This window comes from Erinaceus europaeus, chromosome 16 (genome assembly GCF_950295315.1).
Source record: "Erinaceus europaeus chromosome 16, mEriEur2.1, whole genome shotgun sequence".
Lineage (NCBI taxonomy): Eukaryota > Metazoa > Chordata > Mammalia > Eulipotyphla > Erinaceidae > Erinaceus > Erinaceus europaeus.
In genome coordinates this window covers 17,755,387-17,768,444 of record NC_080177.1, presented here as the reverse complement: position 1 = coordinate 17,768,444, position 13,058 = coordinate 17,755,387, and the positions used below count along the sequence as shown (strand labels likewise).

The window sequence follows — 13,058 nt, the reverse complement described above, 5'->3', positions numbered from 1 at the left end:
TCTTATTGTATTCCATAGGGGGAAAGTTTTTAAATGTTTGATCAATTCATAAAAGTAAATCTGAGTTATAATGCTGTCACAATACTAAAATCTCATCCAAAATTCAGTCCTGGGGTCTCAGAGTAATCTTTTTTTTTTATTTTTATTTATAAAATGGAAACAGAGACAAGACCATAGGATAATAGTGGTATAGTTCCACACAATTCTCTTTCTCTCTTTCCCTAGTGGGGCAGAGCTCTGGGGAAGTGGAGCTCCAGGACACATTGGTGGGGACATCTTGCCTGGGAAGTCCAATTTGCATCATGGTAGCATCTGGAACCTGGTGGCTGAAAAAGAGTTAAGATAGAAAGCAGATCAATTTGTTGACTATTCAATTGCCTTTTTAAAATTTTTTTAAAATCTTTATTTTTTATAAAAACAGAGAGAAATTGTTAGGGGAGGAGGAAATAGTGTGGGAGAGAGACACTTGCAGACCTGCTTCACCACTTGTGAAGCTTTCCCCCTGCAGGTGGGGACCAGGGGCTTGAACCTGGATCCTTGCACACTGTAATTTGTACGCTTAACCAGGTGTGCCACTACCTGGCCCCTAATTAGTTTTGTTTTTTTTTTTTAATTTCTTTATTGGGGAAGTAATGTTTTACATTCAGCTCAGTAATCTTTTTTTTTTTAATTTACCTTAGGGGGCTGAGTGGTGGTGCAACGAGTTGAGCACTCATAAGTTACCAAGCTCAAAATACTGGGGTTCAAGTGCAGCAGGTCTTCAAGTGTCTGTCTTTCTCCTTCTCTACTCCCGTTTTCCTCTCAGTTTCTCTCTGTCCTATTTAAAAATAGATTTTTTTAAATGTATTTGTGTATGAGAAGACCAAAGCATTAATGGCACGTGTGATGCTGGGGACTGAACTTGGTTTATCTCAGGCTGAGAAGTTCAAAATTTTATTCAGTGCATCTCCTCAAGGATTGCTCAAAGTAATCTTTTTTTATTGTTGTTGTTATTATTATTTTATTTATTTATTTTTTTTTACCAGAGCACTCCAGCTCTGACTTATGGTGGTGCAGGGGATTGAACCTGGGGCTTTGGAGCTTCAGGCATGAGAGTCTGTTTGCATAACCATTATGCTATCTACTCTCCACCCTCAAACTAATCTTTATTGTGTTTGGGGATGAGGTGGGGACAACAGGCTGGAGTAGAGGGGGAAAAAAAAACAGGTACAGAAATACCAAACAGTTGAGGATAAGGAAAAGTACTATGTTGAGAGGAGTAGAGGCTGCTAAGTTTCTGGAATTGAAGCAGATTCTGTTAACCAGCAGAAGTCTCTCTGCTAAATAGTAGGACTCCAAGATGGGAAAGAGGCTGCATGATGAGCAGTGAAATGGTGAAGCCACCGCATTCCTGTGCACAATCTGCTCACGTCAGTCACCCCTTAAGGACTGGCAGCTGCTTCAGTTCACTAGGGACTGGTGGGAGGCTTAACACAAGGCACATTTAAAGAACTCACTACTCACAGTAAAAGGAAGAAACAAAGACGTTTCAGAGTCACAGCATATCTGCTCTCTGCTTGGTCTTCACGCTCCACATCTTAGCCAACCTTACCCATCCCTCCCACAAATCTGGGGGAGGTACTATTACCAAATTGAGTGGAGATAAAAATAAGTAGGCACCGGAGATACCAAAGTAACAAATGATAACATTGCTAAAAATTGAAGGACTTCATTTTGGCATGGCTAACTTCCAATGTATAGGAGCTGGGTGGTGGTGCACCTGATTTGAATGCACACATCACTGTGCGCAAGGACCCAGGTTCAAACCCCTAGTCCCTACCTGCAGGGGGGAAGCTTCATGAGTGGAGAAGCAGTGCTGAAGCAGGAGCCTCGCACTATTCACAAAAACTAAATTTGAAATAGCTCATAGGCCTAAATGTAAGAGTTAAAACTTATTTATTCATTGGATAGAGACAGAGAGAAATTAAGAGGGGAGAGGGGGGTGGAGAGGTAAAGAGAAAGACACAACCCTGCTTCACCACTTACTTACAAAGCTTTCCCCCTGCAGCTGGAGACCAGGGACTTGAATCCGGGTCCTTATTCATTGTAACGTGTGCGCTTAAGGAGGTACACCACCCCTGGCCCCGAGAATTAAAGCTTCTGAAGAAAAAAAATAAAAAACACAAACATCCAAATATCTTTGAATGTGGTAAATGTTCACTAAATAAAACACAAAAACATAAAGAATTCTAGCAATTCAAAGTTCTAAGAGTAATGACTCAATTTAAAAGTGGGTAAGAGGGCTGGATGTGGGACTTCTGCACAAAAGACTAAGATGTTTGTTTATTTGATGAATTTTCGTTAATATATGTGAACCTAAGTAAGGTGGTAATAAGACTGTGAAGACCTTTTTAGCTGCTTTTAGTGTATTTCCAGACTAGGTTTATTAAATTTGGTAATGATCAAAAGGACATTATGCTAAAAATTTAACCAATTCTGCTAGTTCCCCTACTTACTAACTTATTGGAATAATTCTTTCTCCACTGTAGAGTAAGGAGTTACACTAAGAAGTAGGAAATTATACAATCCATGTGCAGTCTTATACATGTGATCAACATGAATGTGGTTTATAAGTAATTTGAAAATTATTGACCAAAAAATATGTACCTCTAATTGCTCTGAGCAAATAAACCTCTTAACCACCATGGTATTCTATTTTCTCTTTTGAAGAACTGTGGATTTCAGGCAGAGTAATTGTGATATATTATCAAAACTTGGAAGAGTAGTGGATGTTAATAATCAACATTCTTCTTTTTTATTTTTTAATTTTTTTCTTTTTTTTTTGCCTCCAGGGTTATTGCTGGGGCTTGCTGACTGCAGTACTAATCCACTGCTCCTGGAGGCCATTTTTCTCATTTTGTTGCCCTTGTTGTTGTCTTTATTATTGTTGTTGTCACTGCTGTTGTCATTGTTGTTGTTGCTGGATAGGACAGAGAGAAATCGAGAGAGGAGGGGAGGCAGAGAGGGGGAAAGGAAGACAGATACCTGTAGACCTGCTTCACCTCCCGTGAAGCGACCCCATTGCTGTTGGGGTGCTGGGGACTCTAACCCGGATCCTTACACGGGGTCCTTGTGCTTTGCGCCATGTGCACTTAACCTTCTGTGCTACTGCCCGACCCCAACATTCTTCTTTTTTTATTGAGGAAATTTTTTTTTAAGATTTTATTTATGAGAAAGATAGGAGGAGAGAGAAAAAACCAGACATCACTCTGGCACATGTGCTGCCGGGGATGGAACTCGGGGTCTCATGCTTGATAGTCCAAATCTTTTTTTAAAAAAGATTTGATTTATTATTTATTTACCTATTTATTTACCCATTTATTTATTTATTTATTTATTTATTTATTTTGTGTTTAACATAGGAGGAGAGAGAAAGAACGAGGCATCACCCTGGTACATGTGCTGCTGGGGTCTAAACTCAGGACCTCATACTTGAGAGTCGGATGCTTTATTCTCTGCGCCAACTCCCGGGCCACAATTGATGAAATGCTTTACCAAATGGGATGCATTGGATCGACCTTCTCGTGGTGCATCCCGTGAGTACCCATTTATTGGGGAAACTGACGATCCTTCCTAGCCACTGAATCCACATGGATCCCAGTCACTTTCAAAGCCAGCAACAAGCAGCTCCTGACAGCTTTCAACCTGACTGCTGTTGACTGGCTACGGAAGAAGGGCAAACGCTAGAAGAACCAAATAGTGTAGTTGGGAAGATAGTATAGTGGTTATAGAGATGGCTTTCATGCCTGAGGCTCTGAGACTCCAGATTCAATCCCTAGCACCACCATAAACCAGAGCAGAGGGAGTCTGGCGGTCGCACGGCAAGTTAAGCACATGTAGCGCCGAGCATAAGAACCCTAAGGATCCCGGTTCCAGCCCCCGACTCCCCACCTGTAGGGGAGTCGCTTCACAGGTGGTGAAACAGGTCTGTAGGTGTCTTATCTTTCTGTCTTCCCCTCCTCTCTCCATTTCTCTCTGTTCTGTCTAACAACGACGACATCAATAACTACAAAAACAAACAAACAAAAAAAAACAAGGGCAACAAAAGGGAAAATAAGTAATAAATAAATACGTAAATAAAACCAGAGCAGAGCAGTGCTCTACTTCTCTCTCTGTCCCCTTCTCTTGCCTCCCCTTGTTCTCTCAGGGGTTTAATTTCACATGTCCCCAAAATATGAGCTAGTCCAGTAATTGTTATTATGGGATGCCATCATTAAACCCAGCTTTGTCCAAGGCAAACTGGGATGTAACCTCCGTTACAGGGAGATTTTAAGGTTACAAGCACAGATTTCTGAGCTCTCCACTCCAAAACTACTGATTCAGAATCTCTTGATCTGTTGTGTGGAATGTGAAAAGTTATCATTGAATTAATTTCCATGTTAGAGACGCCTTAGATTCTGACATGCCACATTAAAGTTTTCTTTAATCCTAAATTTCCATGTTTAGTAAGAATTTGACTGAATATTATGGACTGATTCTTAGTATCAGGGGATTATTAAATTTCCTAGTATAATATAGATGTGACCACATAAGAGAATGTCCTTATTTTTTGGAAGTATACACCACTTTAAGAATGATGTGTCATGATCTCTGTATTTTTTATTTGATTCAAGAAATAAAATAACATATACAAATAAAGGTGAGAGAGTGTGTGTGTGTGTATTCACTGGAATAGTCTTTCAAGTTTTCTCTGAAACTCCTCACAATAAAATGTTAAGAAAAGATGACTATAAGGGGAAACTGTTTACAGGGTTATAGTATTATTATTGTATTAAGAACTATGACAAAAAAAAAAAAAAAAAGGAGGCCAGACAGTGATGCCCCAGGTTAAGTGCATATAATACTAAGCACAAGGATCTCTGTTCTAGCTCCAACCCCCCCAAAAAAACCCCCCTCCACATCTGTGGGGAGCGGGGGTGGGGGTGAGTCGCTTCACAAGTGGTGAAGCAGGTCTGCAGGTGTCTATCTTTTTCTCCTCCTACCTCTCCCTCCCCCCCTCAATTTCTCTCTGTCCTATCCAATAAAATGGAAAAAATGGCCACCAGGAGCAGTGTATTCATAGTACAGGCACTGAGCCTCAGTGATAAGTCTAAAGGCAAAAAAAACAGAACAAAACAAAACAAAACCTATCAATTCAGATGATTACTAAAATATAGTTTGCAATTCTTCTCTTGGATCCCCCCTAGAGAAAAAGTAATAAAACTATTTGTTGCAGAGTTGTTTAAAATTGTGTTGTTTTTGCAATTTCCGAGTATATAGGAGTGTGTGCAAAGACTACTAAAATAATTATTGCCAAAACTACATTACAGGGGGCCAGGTAGTGGTTCAACTGGTTAAGTGCACATATTACAGTATGCAGAGACCTGGGTTCAAGCCCCTGCTCCTCACTTAGAGGGGGAAAGCTTCATGACTGGTGAAGCAGGGCTGCAGTGTCTCTCTGTCTCTCTCCCTCTCTCCATCCCCTCTCAATTTCTCTTTGTCTATCCAATAATAAATGAAGGTTAAAATAAAGACTATATTGCAGTGACCTGGGAAGCGGTGCAGTGGATGAGGTCTTGAATTCTCTGGTGTGAGGTCCTGCTTTATTTTTGAAATTTTTTATTATTTTTATTTATTTATTGGCTAGAGGCAGCCAGAAATCGAGAGGGAATAGAGTGATAGAAAGGAAAAGAGACCATATGTATTACACCTATCTCCCACCAAATATCTTTCTAATTAATTTGGAGGTTTTGTTGCTAGGGTACACCGAGTCTTTGTAATTAATGCATCTCATTGTTTCTGACTGGTGTTTAAGAACTCAATTGATTCCCTCCCCCCATGTGCTGATCTTGTATCCAGCAACTTGCTGAATTCGTTGTTGTTATTAATGTGTCTGCAAATTCTGTAGAATTTTTCTATGTAATCATATTAACTGTCAGTAATAGCAACTTGTTTCTTTAAAAAAAAAAAAGAAAGAAAAGAGACAGAGAGACTCCTTCAACACTGTTTAACCACTCGCAAAGTTTTCCCTCTGCAGATGGGGGCTGGGGACTCCAACTGGGGTCCTTTGCACTCAGCCAGGTGCGCCACCCCCCCTTTAAAATTTTTTGTTGTTGTTGTTGTTATTATAATGGCCCTGTTTTCTCTCCTGGGAATTGCATGGAGCAGAGTGATGCTCTAGCAGCCTATCTTGCTCTCTCCTCATGAGTAAATAAATTTATCTCTGTCCTATCCAATAAAATGGAAAAAATGGGGAAAAAAATGGCTTCCATGCCCGAGCTGCCTATGTCCCAGTTTCAATTCCCAGCACTACCATAAACCAAAGCTGAGGCCTCTAATGAAAATAATAATAATAATAGTGTGTGTATAGTGTGTGTTACCTTGTCCTCTTGTTGTGAGACAAGTAGGTGCAAAAGGAATCAGAAGTAATATCTATACTACAGTTACATAAAATGTGTGAATTCACGTGAACAGTCCTAGACGTTTAGATAGAAAACGCTGGCTCTTTGAAAAACAGTTTACCTCCTCAATTTCTATTTTTATTCAGAATGCTGATGACTTGGTGCAACGATGATGCATTTCTTAAAAAAAAAAAAAAAAAAAAAAAAAAAAAACCAGCCACTAAATGGCCCCTTAACTTGGTCCCTAGGGGATCATTTCTAATTCGCTGCACAACTGAGTAACACTTTGAGGAGCTGAGCTACTTTGGAACAGCCACAAAACCTTGTTTGTTTGTCGCGACTGCAAATAAAACAAGCACTACGCGCGTGTAACTTGTGCTGCCGAAACGCTCTCCGAGCATCACAGGGTCACCCTCGGAAATGCACACGGAGGGCGGCGGCAGAAGCAGTACTACCTGTCATCTAGGACGGGCATGTCAGGCTCGCCTCCGCGAAAGGCTCCCGGCTCTAGGCAGCCTGCTCAACTTCACCAGAATGAAACGCTTCCACAGTCCCAAGCAAGGAAAGGGGGGAGTGTCTCCTTGCCCAGGAGGCTGGAAACTGCAGGATGCAAGCGCCAGATTTCTAAGTCCCTTCACTCTAAATCGCAGACCCCGGGAGAGACCTCGGTTGCTAGGTTTAGTTGCTAAGGCGCCAACCATTTCGCCGGAAGTGGGGGTGGGGGTGGGGCTGGGGGTGCACCGCCTTTTGGCGTCCTAGCGAGTCGTCTAGAGGACGAAGACTTTTGGTTCCGGGAGGAAGCCTTCAGCACGTTGAAGAGCGACGGGAAAGGCCAAGACGAAGCTGCGAGTGACGCCGCTGCGCCGCGGAGGATTGTGGGAGGAGGTTGTCTCCGATTTCTCCTCTTCCCCCCCTCCCCTCCCGGCCAAGATGTCTGACATGGAGGATGATTTCATGTGCGATGATGAGGAGGACTACGACCTGGTGAGGCGTAGGGAACGGAACTGTGGGGGCTGGAGGGGGCTGTCTGTTTTTAGGGGTCCCGGGCAGGGGCGGCGGCGGCCTCTTCGCCTGGAACGTGTGTGCTTTCCAGCGTCTCCCGGTGCAGTGACAGGCGGGTTTACCTCCTCCCCTTCCCGCACCGGGGCCCGGGCCCTTGCTTCTCTGGCCTGGAAGGGGAGCGGGGCCGGCAGAGGGGGGGGGGGGGTCCCGAGCCCTGCGATCCGGTTCCGAGCGCCTCCGGGCTGTACCTGGTGGACGTCCCTGGCCTCCGGCGCCCGGTTCTCGGCGCCTCCTCCCTCCTCCCTCCGCGAGAGCCGCCTCGGGGACGGTGCAGCCAGCGGTCTAGGCCCCGGCGCTGCCCCACTCGGGGCCCGGCATTCCGGGGGTGCCCTCCACCCCACCCCCGCAGCCCCGGCCTTCTTCACACTGGAACAGAGAGAGGGTGCGAAATGCAGGACGAAGGGTCTGCACACCGGGGGGACCTTGCCGCCACCGAGCCTGACCTGGAAAGGCCCCCTGTAAGGCTCCTGGAAACATGGTTGAATTATATCTAGTCTTGGCACAGGGGCCGTTTGGGTGGGTTTTAAGGTAAAGGGGCAGTGGGAGAATTCAGTGCATTGAGAACCGGGAGAAGAAAAACGAAACAAAAAAATTAAAAACAAATCAGGAAACCCCATAACAACCCCGTAGTTAAACTACCTGTTTTATTTGAAAGAGAAAAAACAGGCCATGAGCGTTTATACTGTTTGTTGGGGGGGGGGGGGTACTTGTGGGGTGGGGGTGGGTGGGGGAAGAAGACGTGAATTGACCCCATTCATTGGCTTTTTTTTTCCTTTCTTCACTTAACACATTTCCCAGTATTCAAACTTTTAAGATTATCAACAGTGTATGGAAAAGGAAACGAATTTATATAGCTGAATGGCAGTTTTTAAAGAGGTTTCACTCTTGGACGGATTTATTATTATTGGGTTCCCCCACCCCCCAATTCACTAGCTTTTCAGGATTCACGTCCCAAAAAACGTTATCTGTTGGAAGAAAGAAAACCTGAAGCGAAAATTAGCGCCAGCTTTACTTTGGAGGTTGTTTTGTGCATGACTTGTAGATACTGTGAAGCTGCTGCATTATGATGAATTTGTAAAGTAAAAGCTTGGGAAAGTCTGGCTAATCTTCAAATTTAAGTAGCAGGTATTATCAAGGTATTAATACAGCATTTCGAATCAGTGTGTAATTTTTTTTTTATATATAGTCATTCCCAATAAATTTTTTTTCAAGAGGGAAAGGGCTTGTGAGTCCCAGAAATTCATAGTAGAGATTTTGATGATTTTAAAAGTTTTGTTACTATTATTATTATTATTATTTTGCAGGGCGTTATAGCTTAAATTTTACTTTGTACCAAGCCACTTGTAGGCAGTGCCTTCAGTTCAACAAGAATGTATTACTTGCGGTAGCCTAAGCATTTTTAGTTTGTTTGTAAGCTTTTCTCCCTTCTCTTAAACAATAATTTTAAAAATATTTTTTAATATTTATTTATTCTCTTTGTTGCCTTTTTTGTTTTATTGTTGTAGTTATTATTGTTATTGATGTCGTCGTTGTTGGATAGATCAGAGAGAAATGGAGAGAGATGGGGAAAACAGAGGGGGAGAGAAAGTTAGACACCTGCAGACCTGTTTCACCGCCTGTGAAGCGACTCCCCTGCAGGTGGGGAGCCCGGCTTGAACCAGGATCCTTACGCCAGTCCTTGCGCTTTGTGCCACCTGCGCTTAACCCACTGCACTACTACCCGACTCCCTAAACAATAATTTTATGCATTGACTTATAAGCACTCTGAATTGACATGAAGATCATTATTGAGAATGTAACTGTAGTAATAAGTGACAATCTGGTCTTTATTTGAGAGAGAGAGAGAGACAGACAGACAGACAGACAGACAGACAAACTGGTCCACACAGCTCTGGTGTATATATAGTGCCAGGGATCAAAGCTGGGACCTCAGGTGTACAAACCCTGTGCTCTACTGCTGAGCTGGTTTCCTTGACATCAGTGAGAATCTTGTTGTCCTGTGAATAATCAGTTTTGGCAAGAATTTTAGCACGTTTTAACGTGCTGTTTAACTTTCTGCAGCCCTTTAATGTTTCTCCAGCCTTTTAAGGCCTACAGTACATCCACAATATAAAGTTAACTACATAGTGATTTTAATTTCCTGAAGGCTTTACTTTACTACATAACTAAATGAAACTTTGCCCCAAGCATCTGTTAAGTAATTCTATCTCTCTCTTTCTTAACCAGAACACTCACTGCTCAGCTCTGGCTTATGGTGATACAGGGGATTGAACCTGGGACTTTGGAGCCTCAGGCATGAGAGTCAACCAGAAATCAAAAGGGAAGGGGGTGGTAGAGAGACAGACACCTGCAACACTGCTTCATCACTTGCAAAGCTTTCCCCTTGCAGGTGGGGACTGGGGGCTTGAGCCCGGGTCCCTGCTCATTGTATATGTGCGCTCAACTGAGGGCGCCGCCACTCAGCCCCTTTTTCTCTCACTCTATGCCTCTGTCTCCCTTTAGTTGAAAAAGACCCAGAGTGGTAAGGCCAAAAAAGAGGGGGGGAAATGAAAGAAGTTTGGTTTTTGTTTTTAATAGTCGCTTGCCTGGGGTTTTGTTTAGAGTCTTAAATTGTTAACTTGCTATTTTTAAGGAAATTTATTTTAATTAAGAAGTGTGTTGTGTGGAGGGAAGAAATAAAAATAAAAAGTGTGTTTGTTGGAAAATTTGCTATCACCTCATTTTAGTCAAAATGTTAGCCACAACCGTGGCCTATTTATTTATTTATTTATAAAAAGAAAACATCGACAAAACCATAGGATAAGAGGCGTACAACCCTGGACATTTTAAGAAGATATATTCAACATGTCTTTTACAGGTTGTCTGTTGATATACTTTAATGAATCAGTTTTTGTTCTAGTGGAGATAGGGAATTAGGATACTATAAGAAAACAAAAATCAGGGCTGGGTGGTGGCACACCTGTTTGAGCGCACATGTTGCAATGCAAAGGACCCAGGTTCAAGCCTCTGGTCCCCACTTGCAAGGTGAAAGCTTTGTGGGTGGTGAAGCAGTGTCACAGGTGTCTCTCTGTCTCTCTTCCTCTCTACCACCCCCTTCCCTCTCAAGTTCTGACTGTATCCAATAAATAAGTAAAGATAATAAAAATTTTTTTAAAGATTATTAAAAGCATAAACTCTGTTTTTGAAGCTATACTGTTTTATACATAAAACAAAAGTTAAAATGACTTATACCCAAGATCTAAGAAAAGAGAATAAACTTGCTTTAAAAAAAAAAAAAAAAAAAGAGGGGACTGGGCAGTGGTGCACCTGGTTAAGAGCACATAGTACAAAGCACAAAGACTTGCCCAAGGATCCGGGTTTGAGTCCCCAGCTTCCCACCTGCAGGGGGATCACTTCACAGGTGGTGAAGCAGGTCTGCAGGTGTCTCTTTCTCACTCCCTCTCTGTCTCCCCTTTCCCTCTCACTTTCTCTCTATCCAATAAAATGGGGAAAAGTGGCCTCCAGGAGCAGTGAATTCATAGTGTCAGCATTGAGCCCCAGTGACAACCTTGGAGGCAGAGAGAGAGAGAGAGAAAGAGGACCATTATAAAGTAGTTGACTTGCATAGTGGCCTGCTTTGCCAGGCCAGGGTGCAAGTTCAACCCCTACCCTTGTTGGAAGCTACTTTAAAAAAAAAAAACTTATTTATTATTTATTCCCTTTTGTTGCTCTTGTTGTTTTATTGTTGTTATGATTGGTGTCGTTGTTGGACAGGACAGAGAGAAATGGAGAGGAGGGGAAGACAGAGAGGGGGAGAGAAAGATAGACCTGCTTCAACACCTGTGAAGTGACGCCCCTGCAGGTGGGGAACCGGGGGCTCGAACCGGGATCCTTATGCCGGTCCTTGCACTTAACCTGCTGCGCTACCACCTGACTCCCTGGAAGATACTTTGATGCTGTGGTGTCTTTCTTCTCTTGTCTCTAACTGAAAAAGTCAGCCGAGAGCAGTGAAGTCCCACAAAGACAAAACAAAATGAAACCCAGGGCAAATTCAGTGCTTGCAGTCTTACTGGAGGCAAAAGCAAGCATATTCAGCATAGTAATGTGTGTAGCTGGGAATGGATGGTATTGATAAATGGTTTGGAATCCGTTGCTAACTTCACAGGATTATAGCTTATTTCTTGGTGTAGTAGTACTAACTACTAATTGTGCTATTCCTTGAGTTAAACAGACCATAAGTTAGCTATTGTGATTACGTTTACCCACTTTTATAGTATGAAGTTGCTTAGTTCTAATCTTTTTAGAAAGGATTTAAGACAGATATCATATTTAAAAAGTCATTTAGTAGATCTATAAGTAGGATATTATATACTTGAATTTAAATGTACTTTGAAGGAAAAAAATTAAATATTAAAATAATTTCACTCAACGTATGTTATCAAGCTGTAAGTCTCATAGTCTGCTAGTCAAAGATCATGCATATGCTTAGTAAATGAATGTGCACTAATACTGACTTTTCTCCTCTTTATACTTAGCAGTTTTAATGCCAGAAAAGGTACCTTTCTCCTTTTGGGGATAAGTTTTAGTTATAGTATATCTATACACTTTCCTGTTTGTCACCATTTTAACAGGATCAATAGACTAGTGGTGGCTTTAACTTTACTTTCTTCCTGTTGTAAAGAACTTTAGGACATGGTTTAATAAATTGCAAGTAACACCAATTTCCGTTTTTATTTATCTATTTTTTTTCTTTGTTGCCCTTGTTTTTTTATTGTTGTGGTTATTGTTGTTGTTGATGTCGTTGTTAGATAGGACAGAGAAAAATGGAGAGAGGAGGGGGTGACAGAGAGGGGGAGAGAAAGATAGACACCTGCAGACCTGCTTCACCACCTGTGAAGCGACTCCCCTGCAGGTGGGGAGCCTGGGGCATGAACCAGGATCCTTATTCCGGTCCTTGCGCTTTGTGCCACCTGTGCTTAACCCGCTGCGCTACCGCCTGACTCCTTATAATTGAAATTTTTAAAAGAGAAATAACATGCTTAATTATCAATAAGTGGAAACCCCGAATTATCAATAATAAAGGACTACTATTACTATTACCACTAGTAATGTAATAATAAATTATGATTTACCCATTTAATGGAATACTGTGTCAGCATTTCACACCATAGTTATTTTTTTTCTCTTTATTTCAGATAGAGAGAGAAATTAAGAGGGAAAGGGGAGATACTGGATGTGGGGGGGGGGAGATAGTTCTCTCTGTGCTTCACCTCCTGTGAAACTTTCCCTTTGCAGGTAGGGACCAAGGACTTGATCCTGGATCCCTGTGCACAGTAATGTGTGCGCTCAACCAGGCATGCCACCACCTGGCCCCTCTCCGGAGATTTAAAAAAAAAAAAAGTTTTTTTTTTTATTTGATTTGACAGATGTTGAGAAGGAGTAGGGGAGAGAGAGACAGGCCTACAGCACTGTTTCATCACTTGTGAAGCTTCTGCCTTGCAGGTGAGGGCCAGGGCTTGTACCCCAGGTTCTTGCACATAGTAATGTGTACACTCAACCAGGTGTGCCTCGTCCCACAAGCCATGATTTTAAAAAATA

General features: G+C 42.3%; 2 protein-coding genes across 3 annotated transcripts in view; one reads left to right on the top strand and one right to left on the bottom strand.

The window, feature by feature from the left end:
* Positions 1 to 7,121, bottom strand: part of GALK2 (galactokinase 2) — a 197,387-nt gene extending 190,266 nt beyond the window's left edge. Inside the window, exon 1 of the mRNA XM_060174638.1 lies at positions 6,875 to 7,121. Within this exon, the coding sequence (XP_060030621.1) occupies positions 6,875 to 6,894 (20 nt within the window). The 5' untranslated portion in view covers positions 6,895 to 7,121. The remainder of the gene's footprint in view (positions 1 to 6,874) is intronic.
* Positions 7,122 to 7,244: 123 nt separating this feature from the next.
* COPS2 (COP9 signalosome subunit 2) overlaps positions 7,245 to 13,058 on the top strand; it is a 30,838-nt gene continuing 25,024 nt past the window's right edge. For both annotated transcript variants that reach the window (XM_007517328.3, XM_007517327.3), the window contains exon 1: positions 7,245 to 7,403. In XM_007517328.3, coding sequence (XP_007517390.1) covers positions 7,350 to 7,403 — 54 coding nt within the window. In that variant the 5' untranslated portion in view covers positions 7,245 to 7,349. The remainder of the gene's footprint in view (positions 7,404 to 13,058) is intronic.